Genomic DNA, 20398 nt, shown 5'->3' on the forward strand with positions numbered 1-20398 from the left:
AAAATCTTACCATGGAAATTATTTTTATATTCTGTAGTATGGATAGAAACATTAATCTCTAAATATTAATGAGTCATTTTTTTATCTTAATAATATTATGATTTTATATTTTAATGAATAGGGCAAGGTGATTATTCTAAGGATAAATGAATACTTAATGTAAACTTTCTTACAATAGCATGAATTTGCTTCATAGTCCAGGATTTTGTTTATGAATCAATATACTATGGCAAACATTTTCATTTTGCTTTGTTTTATTTTTGAGAAACCAACTACCATGAGAGATCTATTCCCAAAATGCAACTATTGACATTGACATCTGTCTACTAAGATTGACTTGAAACTTTTCATAGAGTTGAGAGTGATAATGAATACTACTACAAATGAAATCTTCATTTCAGTAGTGTTAGTATTGTGTTTCTAGTCATGTTAATAGACATGACATTTATGAGATATAATAATAAAAATTAAACTCTACAATCTTTTTAAAAAAGATATAATAATAATAAAAATTAAACTCTACAATCCTAACTCCAAATAGTCACCTTAAAAGTGACTTTTCCCATTTTTGAGAGAGACGTTAGATTCCTTCTCTTTGGAACTGCTTTCAAGTGCAAGGTGGTGAGTTATTTTTTCTGACACAAGAACAGAAAACCAAACACTGCATGTTCTCACTTAGTGGGTGTTGAACAGTAAGAACACATGGACACAGGGAGGGGAACATCACACGGGTGGGGGCTAGGGGAGGGATAGCATTAGGAGAAATACCTAATGTAGATCACGGGGTGATGGATACAGCAAACCACCATGGCACGTGTATACCTATGGAACAAACCTGCACATTCTGCACATGTACCCCAGAACTTAAAGTATAATAAAAAATGTAAATGTTACTACTTTATTGTCACTCCTTTTGAATCTGCTGTCACCAGACCTACATTATAATTGGTGGAACACATGTATAAGACAGATGGATTGTGTTGGGATAAATGTTGTCATTCATTAAACAATATTCACTTAGCACCTACTATGTGTCAGGCATTGTATCAAGTACTAAGGAAAGAGCAATGAAGAAGACAATCTTTGTCCTGCCCTCATGAAGTGCACATCCTAGTGAGCACCACATTTGGGGGACGTTGAACAGAACAGAGCTAACTGGCCCACAGAAGGCTAGAGGAAACCCAGGGATTAGTGTCTTTTAAATATTTGATTTTTACTTGATAGGGTTTATATGTCAAAAGACACAAAGCTTTTTCATATAAAAGTGAAAGTTTAGCAAGCTTCACAAACTACTTGCCTTCAAGTCTTCTTTCTAATACTTGATTTTAAATATTTTATTCCATGACAATGTTGATATTATTTGATGATTTTCTTTTTAGCAACAGAAGCAATGCAATTTTATCTCCCATCTATTAGGTTGACTTCTAAATTATTTTTACACCAACCTAATATTTTTGTTTATTTATATTCTTTAGAAATGCCCAAGAGAAGACTTCCTGCATTAGCAAATAAAGGAATATTTTTAGAGCACTTTCAGGTGAATCGGACCAAAATAAATGGACCAACTATGACACACCAATATTTTGTTACCATGACTTCATATAATTGCAGTTACAATATACCCATGATGGCTGTGAGTTTTGGGCAGGTAAGCCTAGAATTTTGCATTAATTTGAATGTAGTGAATTTTATTTTTAAGTTTTTTTAAATAGCCAACATAGAGATAGAATATCTTTAATAGAAAAAGGTAACTAACTATACTAATATTACATGATTTAGAGCATGAAATTGAGTTTAAGTATTAAAAATTCTTCAAGGAATATGTCTATGGGAAGGATAACAGGGAGAAATACCCTTAAAAAACAAGTCAGATGTAGAGTTTTCTCTGTGGACTTAAAAGAAAAAGTTATGGACTCTTCCAATAGAGATCCTTAAACAGAAGTTATTGAAAGAAAAGTTGAGATTCTGTTATGCTTTTAAATTGTTTCTGTTATAAACACCATTTATTTTTGTTTGCATGGAAATTTATACAAGGGAAGAAAAAAGTGCTTTTTTATAATTCTGAAAGCATCTGAACAATTTTTTGTACATTTATGATAATACTAGTATTAAATATTATAAATATGAAAAATTTAAAAATTTAATTGCTATAAAAATATTCAATGAGTTTATTTAATTTCCTGCCACAAAACAACAAACAAGTATAATAAGCTCAAGATTAAAGGTTAAATAATCATTAACCATAATAATTGGATTAGAGCCTCATAGAAAACTTTTTGCAAAGTACACAATTTTATGATTAAAATTACTGAAAAACTATAAAAACTCAAAAAAAATTGCCTTTATCTCACCCTGGGCCAATATTTTAATCTTTTAAAAATTAACATTTTACAAATGCTTTCCAGTCTTTTGCTCTTAGCTCTATTAGAAAATGTAATAACTAACACAGGGCTTTGTATTCTCAAAGCATCTGTATCAAAATTCTCCCATTTTTCAAAATTCCTCAATAAACTAACAGGTAATTGTAACCTCTATCTTTAGTTATTTGTCAAAGCTTACACTGAAGAATATGGGACTTAGATTTTTGTGACCTTTTAAAAAAAATTCAAGTGACAAATACATGTAATGCACATATGTTAAATGTATAATCAATAAATTGTTTTAAGAACTTTCACTTTGAAATAATTGTAGACTCACATGCAGTTGTAAGAAATAACAAAGTACTATTTTTATATCCTTCATGCATTTTCCCCCAATGATAATTTTTTGTATAACATAGCATAATATCATAACCAGGAAATTGACATGATAAAGTCCACTGACCTTATTCAGATTTTTCCAGGATTTTGTGTGTGTGTGTGTGTGTGTGTGTGTGTGTGTGTGTGTGTGTTTGTGTGGTTCTTGTACAATTTTACCACAACCAGAACAGTTCTATTACGAGCATCTCTTGTGCTACCTTTTTGTAGCCATGCTGTCACAGTCATCTGCCTCGTTTCCTTCCTCCTGCACTCACTTATATGTGGCAACCACTAATTCATTCTCTCAATAATTTTGTCATTTCAATAATGCTACAGAAATGGAATCAGATATTATATAGTGATACAAATACATAGCTTTTGGAAACTGGCTTTTTTTCACACAGCATAATTCCCTTGAGATTCGTTTAAGTTGTGTTGATCGATTTGTTCATTTTGATTGCTAAGTATATTTAATGTTATGGATGTACCAGTTTGTTTACTCACCCGTTGAACAGTTGAGTTGTTTCTTGGTTTTAGCTATTTTGAATTAAACTGCTATCAACATTCATCTGTAGGCTTTAGCATGACATAAGTTTCCATTTTTTCTGGGTTAAATTCCCAACAGTGGAATTACAGGGTTGTATGGTAAGAATATGTATAGTTTTTAAAGAAAATACCATACTTTTTCTGAAGTGGTTGTACCATTTTAGATTCCTACCAGCAGTGTACAATCCAGTTTCTATACAGTCTTGCCAGTGTTTGGTGATGTCCCTATTTTTAATTTTAGGCATTCTGGTAGGGTGTGTAGCGATGGCTCATTTTCATTTTAATTGATATTTCCTAATGGCTAATGATGTTGAACATCTTTTTATGAACTTATTTGCCACCTACATATCTTCTACTGTAAAATGTCTAGGTATAAATCTTTTGTCAGATACGTGGGTTGCAAATATTTTCTCCCAGACTGTACCTCACCTTTTCATCTTCTTCATAAGTTCTTTGACAGAACAAAGTTTTAAAAATTTTATGAGACCCAATTTATCATTTTTTTCTTTTATGAATGGTGTGTTTGGTTTCAAGTCTAAGAACTTACTTAGCTTTAGGTCCTGATGATTTTTCTATTTTTTTCTAAAAATCCTATACATTTACATTTTATATTTAAGGCTGGGATCGATTTTGAGTTACTTTTTATATAAGATGTGATTTTTGGTTCAGGTTCATTTGTTTGCCTATGCCTCCAATTGTTTCAGCACCATTTATTGAAAGGCCATCTTTCTTCCATTTAATGACGTTTGAACCTTTGTCAAAAATCATATTTGTGTGGGCAAATTTCTGCGTTTTCTATTTTTCCCATTGGTCAGTCCCTCCACCATCACCACACATTCTTGACTATTGTATCTGAATAGTTAGGCTTAACATTGAGCAGAGTGATTCTTCTCACTTTAGTTTTTTTGTGCAAAATTGTTTTAGCTATTCTAGGTCCTGTGCCTTCCCAAATAAATTTTAAAATAAGATTCTTTATGTCTACCAAAAAACCTTGCTGATATTTTGACAAGAATTACATTAAATCTATAGACTGTTTTGAAGAGAATTCACGCCATTGTAATATTCAGTCTTCCAAACTATGAACACAGTATATCTCTCCATTTATTTGTCTTCTTTGTGCTGTGCTTTATGAGCATATTTAGGCCTTCATTCATTACATTTATCAGAATTTTGCAATTTTCAGATCAGGTCTAGTACATGTTTTGTGAGATTTATGTATGAGTTTCATTTTCTTTGAGCAGTTGTAAATGGTCTTGTGTTTTTAAATTTGAAATGTAATTTATTTTTGTGTGTTTATCTTGTATCTTATAAACTTGCTGAATTCAACACATTTTTACAAAGTAGATACACTCATGTAATCACTACCCAGATCAAGACAATCATTAGCTCCCCAAGTACCTTCCTTGAACCTATATCCTTTCTTGAACTCACTCCTTATCCCAATAACCACTATTTTGACATCACTACCATTAATTATTTTTTATTGCTCTTAAACTTCATATCAGTAGAATCATATAGTGTGTACTCCTTGGATCTAGCTTCTTTCATTCAATTTTGTGAGATTCACATTGCATATACTGTAGTTTCATTCTTTTTCATTGCTGTGTATTTTTTCATAGTGTAAATATACCATAATTCATCCATTCTATTGAACAACTTTTGCATTATTTCCAGCTTGGGACTATTATGAATATAGCTGCTATGAACATTCTTGCTTATGTCTTTTGGCACTAATGTTTATTCATTTCTGAGGGCTAGAAGTCTTATCATTTTAAATTTTATAGAAGTAACAGATAACTATAAGGATCAGAAACAGGAGAATATAATTTTCACTATTAGGATGGCAGTCTACGAATTTCTATAGCATGTGCTGCTTCTGTCAATTGATTAGCACTGAACATTAAATGACTATTTTTTTTAGCCTGGGTCAGACACTGTATTGATCATATAGTTTCTTAAATTGTTGGTTAGGTTTTCAAGACTCCATGTAGCATTTTTTGAAAAATTGTTTTAGTTTTTAAATAGCCAAGACCACATCTCATGCTTCTTTGCCTCTCTGCAGTGATTAGCACTGTACCTTGAACAGAGTGCCTGCTCAATAAATATTTGTTCCTTGAGTGATGGAGGGTGCATTCTGAATTAATGAGGTATTACTGCAGTTCCAGTTGATTGCTACACAGATGACTGAGTTGACTATGGCCTCATTATTGCAGCTATATAGGTATGGCTTGTGTTGATTTATGTGACACTCCTTAATGTTCTGAAGAATCTTGAATACATGAGGCTCATTTATGTCATGTCACAGGATTGTACCCTGATGAAATAAAAATCATGTAAGCCATTGTTAAGTTTAATCATTTTCTCAATATTTATTTTTGGAAATTAGATAATCACACATAAGACAGAGAATGAGATTGTCTACAGAGGAAATAATTGGCCAGGCGAGTCAAAAATTCATATTCAAAGAATTCAAGCTGCATCTCCACCTCTAAGTGGCAGCTTTGACATTCAAGCTTATGGACGTATTCTCAAAGGTATATGAAAAAAGTTTAAAATATTGGTATATACACACACATACATATGTATAATGTTATAATTCTCAAAGGTATGTGAAAAAAGTTTAAAACATTGGTGTATACACACATGTATAATGTTATAAAGTACTAAATGTTATTTTACTTGAGAATTACTACTTATTGATACATGCAAATATTTATTTGATATATAAATAATATGTGATATATTAAAGTCACACATACATCTACGTTAGTATATGCCATATTAGGGTCAGTTAATAGCCAATCATAATGTTGTTTCAAATTCTTCTTTTTAATAGATTAGGAAATAATTCACCTATACAACGCTATTTATTTTTATTCTTTTAGCTTAAAAATAATATTTTTAAAAGTCTGCAAAATTTATAACAATTTTTATAGCCACTTTTTAAAGGCAGTTGAAATTATGACTTTCATAAGTCAAAACTTTCTATAGTATCTACATTTTTAAAAATAAGCATTCACTCCTTACTGTGGTAGCCACAAACAATAACAATACTATTAAAATATTACAAAAATTGAGAATTGGAATATGATTTTAAAAGATATCTATAATTTAATTAACTGAATCTGTGCTGTCCAGTATGACATCCATGAGTTATATGTGGCTACTAAGCACTTAAAATGTGACTAGTGCCACATGTCAAAATATAACATTTGAATATATGGGATTATATGCCATTTATTATTAAAATATCTTACCTAGTTTTATTTTCCTTCTAAAATATAGCTACCAGAAAATATACAATTATATATGTGGTTCCCACTACTTGTCAGTTGGACAGTGCTAATCTAGACAGCCATAATGAACATTTTGGTGTATTCCTTTCTAGTAGTACTTCTCTTACATTTTATGCATTTGAGACTATGTCAGCAATACAAAGCTATTGAGGACAAATGGCATTTTTAGGTTTTCTTCACTGCTTTATCCACTATACCAGTTATATTCCCAAATGTTTGTTTCTCTTTTATATTCATGACTTACAGTTTATCAGTAGCTTCAAAGACATACACGTTGTCGATTAATTTAATTAAAATAGATTTTTAAAATGAAAGTATTTTTATATTAAAAAATTATTTTAACACTCAATATACTCTTTGACACTAAAACTATTTTATTTTTATTATCAAAATGAATTGATGTGAAAACATCAATTGATATTTGATATTTGTGAATTGATAATAAAAATATTTGATCCAAGGCCACAGTTTGAGGTACATTACTCATGTAATTTTTTAAAATAATTATTTATTATTACTTTGAAATTGATAGATAAAATTGTATTTTTTTCCGGTAAATATATAAATTCTTGGCATAGTAGAATGCAAATTTTATTTTTACTACTTTGGAGGGAGACATAGAGTTTACAAGTGATAATACATAGAACACATTTCATGTACTTTAAAAAGGAAATTCGTTTGTGAATTTATTTCATTTTATTATTTTTTGAGACGCAGCCTCACTCTCACCAAGGCTGGAGTGTGGTGGCATGATCTTGGACACTGCAACCTTCGCTTCCTTTGGGTTCAAGCGATTCTCTTGCCTCAGCCTCCCAAGTAGCTGGGATTACAGGTGTGTACCACCACACCAAGCTAATTTTTGTATTTTTAGTTGAGACAGGGTTATACCATGTTGGCAAGGCTGATCTCAAATGAACTCCTGATCTCAGGTGATGCTCCCGCCTCGGCCTCCCAAAGTGCTGAGATTACAGGCATGAGCCACTGTGTCTGGCCGGTTTGTAAATTGTGACTTCTGCTGTTTGCCACCCCTCTGTGAGTGCAGGCCTCCCCACCGGTGTGTCAGCTGCAGATCTACAGTTTGCTCTCCAGAGTCTGGAGGGAATGGGAAGAGTCTCAGTTACACGAGACGGAACCTGTGCTGGCTACACGTGGAGCATCAAGTGGAGAAGCACCTGTGGAAAGCAGAATCTGCTGCAGGTTCCCTCATTTGGCTTGGCTTCTCTTTTCTTCTACATGTTGTTTGCTTATTTGTGCCCCGCCTTATTCCAAAAAGAACTGGAAGCTATGTATATTTTTAAAATGCAAGCTATAGACTAAAATTTCTTTAAAAGTAAATTAAGGAGAAGGTTTTTCTAAATTAAGTTGAACCAGTGTTCTCTTTCATGGAGAATAGCTGCTGGTACTTTCCTCCATATCCCATTTAGAAAAAGTCCAGGAATGTGTGTCTTAGAATCCCCTTGACAGGGGCAGGTGGAGCACAGTCAGGGCCTGTCTCAGAACTAAATTGAACTAAATCCAGATGTATGCTAAGCGGGTACCAAAGAGAATCAGCCTCACTATCGTTCTACCATGAGAGCTGTATTTTGGGGCCTTGGATGCTTTTGTGGTTACAAAGATGACCTTTTCAAGTTCATAAGGGAGTAAAACCTTAGGCAGTCAACTAATTACCTTTCTTTAGTAAGAGGGAGAAAGAGAAAGGGGGAAAGGAGTCAGCCCCAGAGTATGTGAAGGAGAAGAATCTGGGGACTCAGATTGTCAAATATTAAAAAGATGATGCTTTTGGCCAGGTGTGGTGGCTCACATCTGTAATCCTAGCACTTTGGGAGGCCAAGGCAGGTGGATCACTTGAGGTCAGGAGTTCCAAGACCAGTCTGAGCAACATGGTGAAAACCTGTCTCTACTAAAAATACAAAATTAACTAGACATAGGGGTGCATGCCTGTAATCCCAGCTACTTTGGAGGTTGAGGTGGGAGAATTGCTTGAACCTGGGAGGCAGAGTTGCAGTTGGCCAAGATTGTGCCATTGCACTCCTGGGCAACAAGAGCAAAATTCTGTCTCAAAAAAACAACAAAAAAAAAACAGATAATACTTTCTAATGATGATGAGAGTTCAAGGAAAGTCTCTCCTATGTAATGTTGCTGAGAACAAAAATTAGAACAACTTTTTGGGAAGATAACTTAGTAGTATCTTAATACAGATACCTTATGATTCAGCAATATCATTTATATAACTCTAACCTACTGAAATAATAAGATAAATGTGAAATGATATAGGCACAAAGGTAGTCACTGCAGCATTATTTGTAAGAGTAAAAACCTAGAAACCTAAATCCCCATAAATAGCAGAAGGATTGTTTATATTATGTAACTTTCACATTGAGCACTATGCAGCCATGTGTAGACCCACGTATATTCACCTGGAAAGAAATTCATCACATAAGGTGGAAAAAAAATGCAGAACTCTACTCATGAAACCATTTGGGGAAGGAGAGAAAGTGGAGAAGATAAGGAAGTGGGGGCAAAAACAAGTATGTAAACATAGCACACAAGTCTGTATGTATGTGCGTAATAGTAATAGTCATAAGGATGTGGGGGTTATTTTAGAAAAATACATGGCTGGGAACTGAATTAGAAAATTCCACAATGAAGATAGCTCCAGTGACTGGCCTCCCTTGGCGTCTCTGCTGGTGTCTGTGCATCTATTCTCTTCCACCTTTTCTAATCAGTCTCCTCTGCTTATTCATTATTTCTGTTCCATATCATTTGGCTCACACATGGGCCAGCATGGAGACTCCTATCTCTTTGCTAGCCCCTGAATGCGTCAGAAGGTTGTCATATGTGCAGAAGAATTTTGTCAAGAACAAATTGTATATATTGATTTGACCTGGTTTTATTTTTACCATTGGAAGATCATATAATTCCAAAATTAGATGAAAAACGAGAGTAAAAGTAAAAAATGATACAGGGAAAAGTTGACCCTCAGATAGAAAGAGGACTCAATTTTTCAGTTATTTAACAATAATTTATCAGTTATATTCAGAAAAAGCATAGGACATTTTGAGAAAATCAAATTTAGTAGACTCATTTTGTTTAGATTTGTTTTTTTAATTATAAAAATTCAAGTTAATTTTAGTTTTAATTCAAGTTGTAATTGATGCAATGTATGATATTGCAATGGTCTTAATGTATTTTTCTTGGATAGGTTATGTTCATTTTTGAAGAGGCTTTTTTTTTTTTTTTTAACTGACTACAATGGTTTTGAATTTTATTTTACATCCTTGACTTTTATTCACCTTCACCCATGCTGAAATTTAAAATGAAAAACTAGTGTGGTCATATTTGTTATAACCTTTCTAGTAAAATAATTGTGTGTAAAAATAGATTAATGATTCCAACATTATTGGAGAAAAGGCTAACATGACAGTTACAAGGATAAAGGAAGGTGGCTTATTCAGACAACACATACTTGGAGACCTGCTTCGTACACCCAGTCAACAGCCACAGGTATTTTTGAAACTTTTCTCATGATGCTTAATGTAATTTTAATAGTATAAGTAGTTTGTAATATGTTAAAGACCTGGTAAAACAGGAGGATTGACTTCTGTATTTCATGTGAACCTTTGTCTTAACATTGATCAACTTAATATTATGTTATGACTTTTGGGAAAAGTATCTTGCTTATGATAAAATAGTAGATTTTTTAGCTCAACTCTGCCAGAAACTGAAAATATAGTCTTTCATTTAATCTTTACAGCAGCTCTGTAAAAATGAAGAAATTACAGTGTAAACAGATTAGATGACTTTTCCAAGGGCAAGAATGAATGAAATATCAAAGTAGAAAAAATATAGACTAATTTCAGTAAACAAGCAAACCAACAAAATTCCATCACTTTTGTTAAATCCTATTAATATTCTACTGCTGCCCCTTTGCCCCTGTTCTCTAGCTCCTTGTTTCTTTATTTGAAGGTTGAAGTCTATGTCAATGGAATTCCAGCTAAATGTTCAGGCGACTGTGGATTTACATGGGATTCTGCCATTACTCCCGTAGTCTTGGGTACAAGCCCTTCTCAAGGTAACTTTCTGATTTTTAACCTATACTAGGGTGTGAAAGATAACTAGCAAAATGGAAACTCTGTTAATGACTTTTAAAACTATGTGTATACTAGTGTCACCAGCTAAAGCAAGCAAACAGTTCTACATTGTGAAAATTAAAAACCCTATCAGAGAAAAAAGCTATGGAAAGGGCACTAATTATTCATTTTTGAAAAAAAAATATTTCCTTTGAAGTTGAAATCTTGCCTTTGGAGTAGAGGATTCACTAATGCTAAAATTCTCTAGTTTTACCAGTTAGAATCAGTCTCTAAAATTTCACTTGGACCTTAAGGCACTTTTGTTCAATTCTACTAGCTAGGGTATTAAGTGGAGTCTTGTATTATATGAGACCACATCCTCTAGGAGAGTTAGTATTAAGAGGCTAGTAACAATACATCTGCTGTTTAATAAAATAAAATAATCACGTCCTAGATTTGAGAATAAGAGATATAAAAATTATTGCCAGGAACCCAATCTAAGGAACGCATTATACCATTTCTTCATAGTGTGTTATTGCTTCAAAAATATGGTTATGCTTTGTGTCTGAGCAACAAAGAATTGAAATAAAACAGCAGGAATAAGGATAGTAAGGGATGGCTTTTTTCAATCAGAACAATACATTCAGATGCTATAATTACATGTTTAGTCTTGATGGATGGTAGGAAAATTCATCAGCTAATTTTATATTGGTACTTCCCAAAAATCATTAAAATTTTAAAAATATTGCATTTTTGTGTTGAAAGAATATATTCTTCAGACGTTTTAGAACAGTGATGATTTGGGGTAATTCATGTTACGTGAGGTTAATACTCTCAAGAATAAGGATTTGATGAACTTTAATTTGGTTATAGTCCTTTGGTATGCTTATGTTTATATCCATTCTTGCATTTTGTAATGATTTCCCACATCTACATGCACTTTCTGAAAAATTATTTCTTACTCAACATAATCTGAATTGCCTTTTGCCACATTTTGATCATCTTTAAAATTATGAAAATGTAAGCATAAACTATAAAAATACATATACTCTTCACTGAAAATTAGCAGCTGCTAACATTTTGTCATATTTACTTCTAATCATCAATTTAAGAAAGAAATATTATAGGAACAGCTAAAGTTCTCTTTAAGTATCATCCCTAGACCTAGTCCCCTACATAACTTTCAAGGGACAATCACAGTAATTAATTATTGTATGTGTATTCTTCCATGACATTTAAAATACCTTTTTTATATAACACACACACACACACACACACACACACTCACACTCTCTCTCTCTCTCTCTTTCACCAGTTTTATAAGCTTACAAATATTACAATGTAAATATTATTTTACATCCTAAAGTGTCCCAAGCACTTTAGGATGTATATCATCCTAAATAGAGGAATCTTGTTTTCTTTTCAAATGGGCAGCGTCCATACCACTAATTGTGTGGTTTATCCTTTCCTCATTAATTTGCAATGGCAAGTCTGTCATATACTAAGTTACCATATAGAGATGTCTGTTTAATTTTTTTTGTTATAAGAATAATTTGTTTCCTTATCTTATGCCATGCTTTCAGTCAGATAATTCTTTCCACTAGTCTCTTCTCAACGCACAGATTCAACATATAAACAGATGTAGAGTAATTCAATGGAAATAAAATACCATTGACAAATAAATGTGGATCTTTCTCCCTGCTTGCCTATTAGACTTATTGTTTATATCTTTTGAAGATAGGCTTATTTTTCTCTGAAAAATATATGATTTCATTACATCAGATTTTATTTTTCTAACTTTAATATTGTTATTTAAATTGATCATTTTTAGGGTCCTATGAAGAAGGCACAATTCTAACCATAGTGGGTTCTGGATTTTCTCCTAGTTCAGCCGTAACAGTCTCAGTTGGACCAGTAGGTTGCTATCTTCTTTCTGTGGATGGTAGGTCCTTTTAAAAACTATTAAGTCTAATTGTTCTTCTTTAAAATAAAGTGGAATCAAAGAGCAGTGTCACAATTATCTTGATTAATTACAATTATCATGAACCAGTATTACTATTATCATGATCCCTATAAGATCACGAAATTGACAACCTGGTCTATATAATGCCTTATCTTTTAAATCTTTGATTATGACCACAGACTATTTCACTGTTGTACAGTATCTTTATCCTATAAACAGTTGAATTTTGTCTTGTTTTTCCCCTTCACTTGGAGGTTACATGAACTCTTTCCTGCATCGGTGTGTCTCTGGGACACAAAAATGAATGAAATGCTTCTCTAGTGTTCAAGGTCCTGTCTGCCCATGTTTTGACAATACCATGCAGGAAGAAGATGTGGCCATCTCCTGACTTCTAGTTACACACACCCTTTCTCCATTAACGTAGAATTTAAAGATCATTCACATTTATTTTTACCTCTTGAAATAGTGAAGGTCATAGCTATTTATTTCCCTAAAAGTTGTCTTTCATAATTCTAGGAGATTTTTCTTATCTTAAATCAATTGAAATGACGTAAGTAAATTCATTTACCAAATCCTTTCTGTTGTTTTTAATTTAGATCTTTTATGCATTGTTAAGCTGTAATAGTCAATATGACAGCTGTACTATCGGTGTTCTAAAGAAAGTAAGGAAATGTTTTCATTTAAGTTTTGTTGGTTTGTTTTTTTGATATGGAGTCTCACTCTGTCACTTAGGCTGGAGTACAGTGGCTCACTGCAACCTCCACCTCCCAGGTTCAAGTGGTTCTCCTGCCTTAGCCTCCCAAGTAGCTGGGATTATAGGTGCCTGCCACAACACCTGGCTATTTTTTGTACTTTTAGTAGAGACAGGGTTTTGCCATGTTGGCCAGGCTGGTCTTGAACTTCCAGGTAATCCACCCACTTTGACCTCCCAAAGGGCTGGGATTAATGACGTGATCTATCATGCCTGGCTTTCATTTAGTTTTTAATCATCTTTCTTGATAAAACCTAGTATTTTGCACAATTTTGGAAATAATGCATTAGACCAAAAATTCCAGAATAATTAATGTAAATGAGCTTATAAACTAGTTTTTTAAAATATTGTGACAGTTGCCTGTTTGGGGTACAGCAGCATCAGAAGCAGATTTACTTTCATTATCAGTTTACCTGTTTTCTAGGAGTGTCTGATTCATAGTCTAGAGTAGTTTGTAAGGATTGGTCCTCCCAAGATTTCCCCACCCATTGATATATATTCATTTTCTTTGGATATATTTCTTGGATCTAAAAATGAAGGCCAATGTTAGTATTTACAAGTATAACATTTGTCATAAAACCATTTGATTTACCATTTTCTTCGTCTTTTTTTTCCTACAAGAAAAAGAGATTAAGTGCCAGATTCTGAATGGAAGTGCTGGACATGCCCCAGTTGCTGTGTCCATAGCTGATGTTGGACTAGCACAGAATGTAGGGGGTGAAGAGTTCTACTTTGTTTATCAGAGTCAGATCTCACATATCTGGCCTGATTCTGGAAGCATAGCAGGTAATGGTTAATAGTTTAAACAGAGAGAAAATTACGTACATTTCCATCCCTTTCCTGTGCTGTTTTTATAACAGAGTGAGGGGGAGGAGCCCAAAGCTTCCTCCTATGGAACAAAGGAGTGTCTCCTTTGAGAAGGCACAGAGATTAAATGGTCGACTAATTCTTTTGTTTCTTACAAAGTACAAGTCGGGGTGCTGCTTATACTTACATCTTAGGTTATTGAATTAATATCATCAATTATTACATGTTTCTATAACAAGCACATCAATTATGTCAAGATAAGATTTATTAGTTGTTATTCTGCTTACCAGCTGCTTCATTTGTAACCACAGTCTCAATGGAGCTACTTGACCCAGAAAAAGTTCTGAGAACAAATTGGGGAAAGGAGGGCTAACACAGAGGATGGAAAGAACATAACACATTTTTCCTGTCCTGCTTCATTTCCTTTATATGTTTGTTTTTATATTAGGCATAGTTTAGATTTTTGTGCTTTGGTTTTGATCTTTTTGGTATGTTTTATTTTACTTTATTTCATTGCTTATTTTTAAAGTTTAGTTTTCCTTTTACTTAGCAGTATTAAAATTTGAGATTTGGTGAGAGTCTTAATTCACTGTACTCTTCCATCCACAGAATGGTTAAGTGGATAGAAGCAGCATAATTTTTCATAGTATGAAGGCACTATGAACAATAGCAGATGCTGCTACCAGTGCCCCAAAGCACATGTGTGTTGCAAATCTATGTTATTTCATTAAATCACTTAACCCAGCTCCTTTATGGTTCCAAGCATCAGCGCCCAGGCTCAGGTGTGTGGTGGTGATTGTACTCATCTCAAGTCTGATCCTTGATCTATTTGCCAGTCCATCTCTTGGATAATTAGACAATTCTCAAAAGATGAGTTAGCTGTTGCTAACATTTCTTTTTGTTATAGTTGAACTGGTTTTGTTGTTGTTTTTTGCTTTTCTTATGAAGGTGGTACGCTACTGACTTTATCTGGATTTGGCTTTAATGAAAATTCAAAGGTATTAGTTGGAAATGAAACCTGCAATGTGATTGAAGGGGATTTGAATAGGATAACCTGCAGGACACCAAAAGTAAGGCCCCTGATTTCAGTCATTTTTTCTCCTAAGTCTGAAATCTTATAAATTAGGAACCATCTCAGTGGGAGGGGGCAAGGGGGGGACAAGTGGTATATTTACTTAGGAACTGCACGGTTTCTATGATGCTCTTTGAAATTTATTTCTTCCACATCTTTCTGCTAAGATTCAAAAACAAAATATTATCTCCACATTCAAGATACTTAAAATCATGAAGAAAAGAGACACATAAGCTAATATTAATGCATTTCATTTGAATTAATTGAAGTAGTTACAAAGTAAACATAAAACACAGTGGAGAGAGGGTGTCAGAAACAGTTTCACAGGAAAATTGATGTTCCATCAGAAGTTGAGGATGAATAAGAGTTACCACATAAATCGGAGGATGAAAAAATAAATGAGTACTCAAAAGATTTCAGGAAACTAAATCTAGAAATTAATGGTTTTCAAATAGGAATACATTTTGAAATGTGTTAAAAGTTTCAGTTTAAATGTGTTAAATTTTCAGTTTCACACAAAAAAGTAAAGTTCTCCATGGAATGTTGCATCTGAGAACCAATTATTATTCTTTATTTTTAAAACATAGTTTTAAAATTTAAACTAAGACTTTGGTTCCTTTATTATATGTCAAAGCATAATGAATCCAGTCACTATTTAAAAAACATATAGCAGAATAAATGAGGGTATTATGTATTTGCAAACTGCAGGAAAAAAAATTAATCGTTTTTTTTTTTTTTGACTGAATGTTGGAGATGAGAATCGAGGGGATATGGTAAACTAAAACTTACTTTGTTTACATTATGCCATTCAGTTAAACAATGAATGTGCATTAAATAAATACTAGATGTGAAGAAATATTTTTCCTAATTGGGAAATGCATAGATGCTATATCTGCAAAAGCATCAGATAGTTTTCTTAGGGGGTGTAAGTGCTTAGTCTTGGATTTTGGAATGAGATCTTCAAAAGATATAATAATGTGATTTGTCAGAGAAGAGAAATTAGAACTATTACTTGTCTATTTTAAAACAAAAAGTCAAACTTCAATATCTTATGCTTTATCAGAGAATCACTTGTTCAGAACATCTCAACAATATTGTGAAGCCATCAGAAATCCAATAATATGGATGCATTTAAATTGATCATAAAACTACTATATCATGTAACTTTATTTTGAGAACTCAAGCATGTAACCTATATTTGACACCACAGCTTTCTAAATATATGAAAATTGAATCTGATTCATGACTTTGAAATAAAACGTCTTCAGTAGTTTATCCTGAACAATTCTATTTCTTTTCAACCCTTGCATTTCTGTATCTCAACAATTAATATTTTCTAATTTTTTCCTCTTATTTTAGAAAACTGAGGGTACAGTTGATATTTCAGTTACTACCAATGGATTTCAAGCCACAGCAAGGGATGCTTTTAGTTATAATTGCTTACAGACACCAATTATAACTGATTTTAATCCAAAAGTACGAACAATATTAGGTAAGAAATTCTTCAATAAGATCAGTCATTTGACATATGTATAGAAAACATTTCTAAAAAAGGCTTTCGAAGCATAGTTTCTTCTGCAGTTTTGTTTCTTAAAGTGAAACCAGTTATAGTTTTATGTGTGTGTATGTTTTACCATAATCTATTTATTATTTTACATTGAATATGTGCAATGAGGAAATAGTAAATTTTTTAGAAAAGGACTTTGCCATCGCTTTTTACTTTTGAGCAATTGAACATACATTTCATCCCTTTGTGGCTGTTACCAACTCTTTCGTTGTTTTTCCTTTTGCCTCTGAAAGTGTTAGGCTTTCCTAAATCCAATGAAAGATGAGAGATGAACTGATTTATTTAATATGCAAATTTCACACTTGATAACAAGTTGAACTTTTGCATCCTTTTTTAAATTTAAAATACTAGGAGAAGTTAATTTAACAATTAATGGCTATAATTTTGGAAACGAACTGACACAAAACATGGTGGTATATGTTGGAGGAAAAACCTGCCAGATTCTTCACTGGAACTTCACAGATATTAGATGCCTTTTGCCCAAGTTGCCTCCTGGAAAACATGATATCTATGTAGAAGTCAGAAACTGGGGTTTTGCATCAACAAGGTATGATAATGAATATAAACTTGATAGAATTGTAGGACACATGGGGCTAATGGAATTGGGGTAGGAAAAGAAGTAGACATTAACCTTTAGATGTTAATTGCTCTCTTTACCTTTTTACATCTTCTTTTGCAAAAGATGCTGAGAATATCTCATACAAGTGCAATATGACACATAGTTTTGAGACCAATACCATTCAGATCAGGTTGTAAAATTCTCTGTACAACTAGACTTACTTGTATGTCCCATGATTTTAATTCATTCAGGAAATGCTTATCAAGTAGTTTCTCAGTGCTGCTGGCTGGATTTACAGTGGATTAGAGGGGCATTTCTGCTGCATTAAGGGATGCTCACAATTTTCTTAGAGAGACAGATTTCAAACAGAGGACTACATCAAAAGTTTAATTGTAAATATGAAAAATGCTAGGAGTAAGAGATATCAGGTGCAGTAAGAGTCTATAATAGAGAGAGCTAACATATCCTAAGCAACAGGGAAGGGTTCTGAAGGAAAGGATGCAGGGAGTCTTTCTCCAAATCAGTTTTTTGTAAGTACTGAGTATTTTTTTCCCTGAAACTATTTGTTAACTGGTAAAATTTTAGTTCTAGTATGAGGAAGTTATTGGTTAAGAATACTTAAAAAAGGAAGAAGCTGAAAATTTATGGATACAAAAAGGCCAATAAAGCTAGTGTCAGAGTAGAAAGATGATTGCAGCAAAATCTTGCAATAAGTAAATGAAGATGAGCAACATTAAACGTAAACGTCAGCACTATATCCATCCCTTCTTGGTTTCACAGGGCAGAGCTCACATGGGTTCTGTATTGGCTTGTGCTTTAGTTTGAAAATATAATGGGTGAAATTGACACCAAACAAAGTTGTGTATTCAGATTCAAGAAATACCACGGTTATACTGTGGAATTAAAAGTTAACACAATGATTCATGTGAATTTTTCTGCCTCTCTGCAGTTACTAGGGAAGTTGGGATGTGGAAGTCAACTTTCTATGTCATATCAGAAAAGCGTTTACATTTTGATGGCCTCCTAGCAGATGCATTGTCTGTAACAAAGCAAAATAAATTAAAAACTATTCTCATTGAAGTAGTGGGAAGGGAAACTCTGACAAGTTTTCAACAAACATGGAATAATAACTTCAAATTAATTACACAAAATGTTGATTACTCAAATGTGTGAGATTTAATTGCTATTTGTAAAGTAGAGTTGCCTTTTTGTTTTACCCTAATGAAAATATAAAATATTTTAAGGGATTTGATGTATTTCTTGTGACCTCAGTTCTTAAGAGCATATTTTTCCATAATATTGTAGGATCTTTCATCTCAAATTCTTCTGCCATTAGAATTTTCAGAAATGTAATTTTCATAGTTAGGGAAAAGTATTGAATATGCCATCCAAACAAATTGAGATTGTGATAATTGCCAGATTGTCCACCTTGAAAAAGTAATGTATAATTAAATATCCAATTATTTCCTCTTTCTAAAGAAATCATATCCTGGCAAGAATTTAGCAAGATAAACCAATAAAAAGCTCATTAAATAGTCTATCCAATTTTTTTTCAGAGACAAATTAAATTCTTCGATACAGTATGTTTTGGAAGTGACCAGCATATTTCCACAAAGAGGCTCCTTGTTCGGTGGAACTGAAATCACCATAAGGGGTTTTGGATTCAGCACAATACCAGCTGAAAATACCGTGCTGTTAGGTAAGAGCTTTATTCATAGGAAAATGATTATCATTTTTCTCAGCTTAAAGGATGTACTACAGGTGCCAATAATTACTGTGTATTTAAGTATATGCAACATATAGAGTGAAGGAGTTGTTCTGAAAATGATTAGTACTCACATGATTACTATTAGAAAAGAAGTACCAAAGATCCTAATACATAAGGCAGAGCTTTTTAAGGGCCTTGGCTGTTGATAAATTATACTTCATCTCTATAGTTCACAAAAAAATTGACAAAATGTTTGCTGTTTAAAAATATCCAGTATTTATTCTTTCTAGGGTCCATCCCTTGCAATGTTACATCATCATCAGAAAATGTCATAAAATGTATTCTTCATTCAACTGGGAATATATTCAGGATTACCAACAATGGAAAAGATTCAGGTATCAGCCATTTATATATTATAAAAAATTGGAACCACTTAAACCTGAAATTAATTTGATTCTTCTTTATTTTATACTTCAAACAATTGAGAGACTAAGTATTGTTATTTATTTTATAATTTGTCAGCAGTATCTTCTTGACATAGAGGGTCACATACAGAATGAATTAGTGGTAGACTTGAGTCTAGAAGGCTGTACTTTATATTTCCAAGTTCAGGAATTGCCATTTGGTTTTGCTGTAGTACAGAACCTCCCAAATTGTTGTAGTTTATTATCAGTCATGGATTTCCAAATGAATATTCCAACTGAAATTGATCATAGCTTTAAAAAATATTCTATAATATTTCTATTTTATTCTAATAAAAGCAAATTATTTATTGCCTTTTCAATTTTTTTTCAAATTATCTGTTGATCATCACTTTTGGAATTTTGTGACTTAATTTTTCCTTATTGTCTTATTACCTTTCCATTATTTCTATTTGTTTTTTTAAGTGCTTAAATTATGTACATAATAAAGTTTGAGTGTTGATTTGAAAGTTTTCACTAGTGATTGTACATAAATTGCAATGTTGTCAAAGATAATTATTAAGAAATTATGTTTTTCTTTTAAAATATGACTCAATTCTTGCTCCCAGTGCATGGATTAGGTTATGCCTGGTCACCATCAGTCCTAAATGTGTCTGTGGGGGACACAGTGGCATGGTATTGGCAAACGCATCCCTTTCTTAGAGGGATAGGATATAGGGTTTTTTCTGTCTCCAGTCCTGGAAGTGTAATTTATGACGGCAAAGGATTCACAAATGGAAGACAAAAATCTACATCAGGTATGTTTCTGCTTATTGGTTTTGCATCATGCTACTTTTTCCTAGATGTAATAAAATGACATTTTGTTTAGATTTAATACAGTAGTTTTACATAAATAATAT

General features: G+C 32.8%; 1 protein-coding gene across 1 annotated transcript in view; it reads left to right on the forward strand.

The window, feature by feature from the left end:
* PKHD1L1 (PKHD1 like 1) overlaps positions 1–20398 on the forward strand; it is a 151828-nt gene that overhangs the window by 53683 nt on the left and 77747 nt on the right. Inside the window, exons 23-35 of the mRNA XM_064384533.1 lie at positions 1476–1648; positions 5671–5818; positions 7623–7777; positions 9962–10084; positions 10547–10652; positions 12482–12592; positions 13986–14150; positions 15120–15241; positions 16603–16735; positions 17162–17357; positions 18926–19068; positions 19368–19472; positions 20108–20296. Of these exons, the coding sequence (XP_064240603.1) occupies positions 1476–1648; positions 5671–5818; positions 7623–7777; positions 9962–10084; positions 10547–10652; positions 12482–12592; positions 13986–14150; positions 15120–15241; positions 16603–16735; positions 17162–17357; positions 18926–19068; positions 19368–19472; positions 20108–20296 (1869 nt within the window). The remainder of the gene's footprint in view (positions 1–1475; positions 1649–5670; positions 5819–7622; positions 7778–9961; positions 10085–10546; positions 10653–12481; positions 12593–13985; positions 14151–15119; positions 15242–16602; positions 16736–17161; positions 17358–18925; positions 19069–19367; positions 19473–20107; positions 20297–20398) is intronic.

This window comes from Aotus nancymaae, unplaced genomic scaffold, assembly GCF_030222135.1.
Source record: "Aotus nancymaae isolate 86718 unplaced genomic scaffold, 86718_ANA_hifiasm-v0.15.2.pri h1tg000036l, whole genome shotgun sequence".
In the NCBI taxonomy this organism is placed as follows: domain Eukaryota; kingdom Metazoa; phylum Chordata; class Mammalia; order Primates; family Aotidae; genus Aotus; species Aotus nancymaae.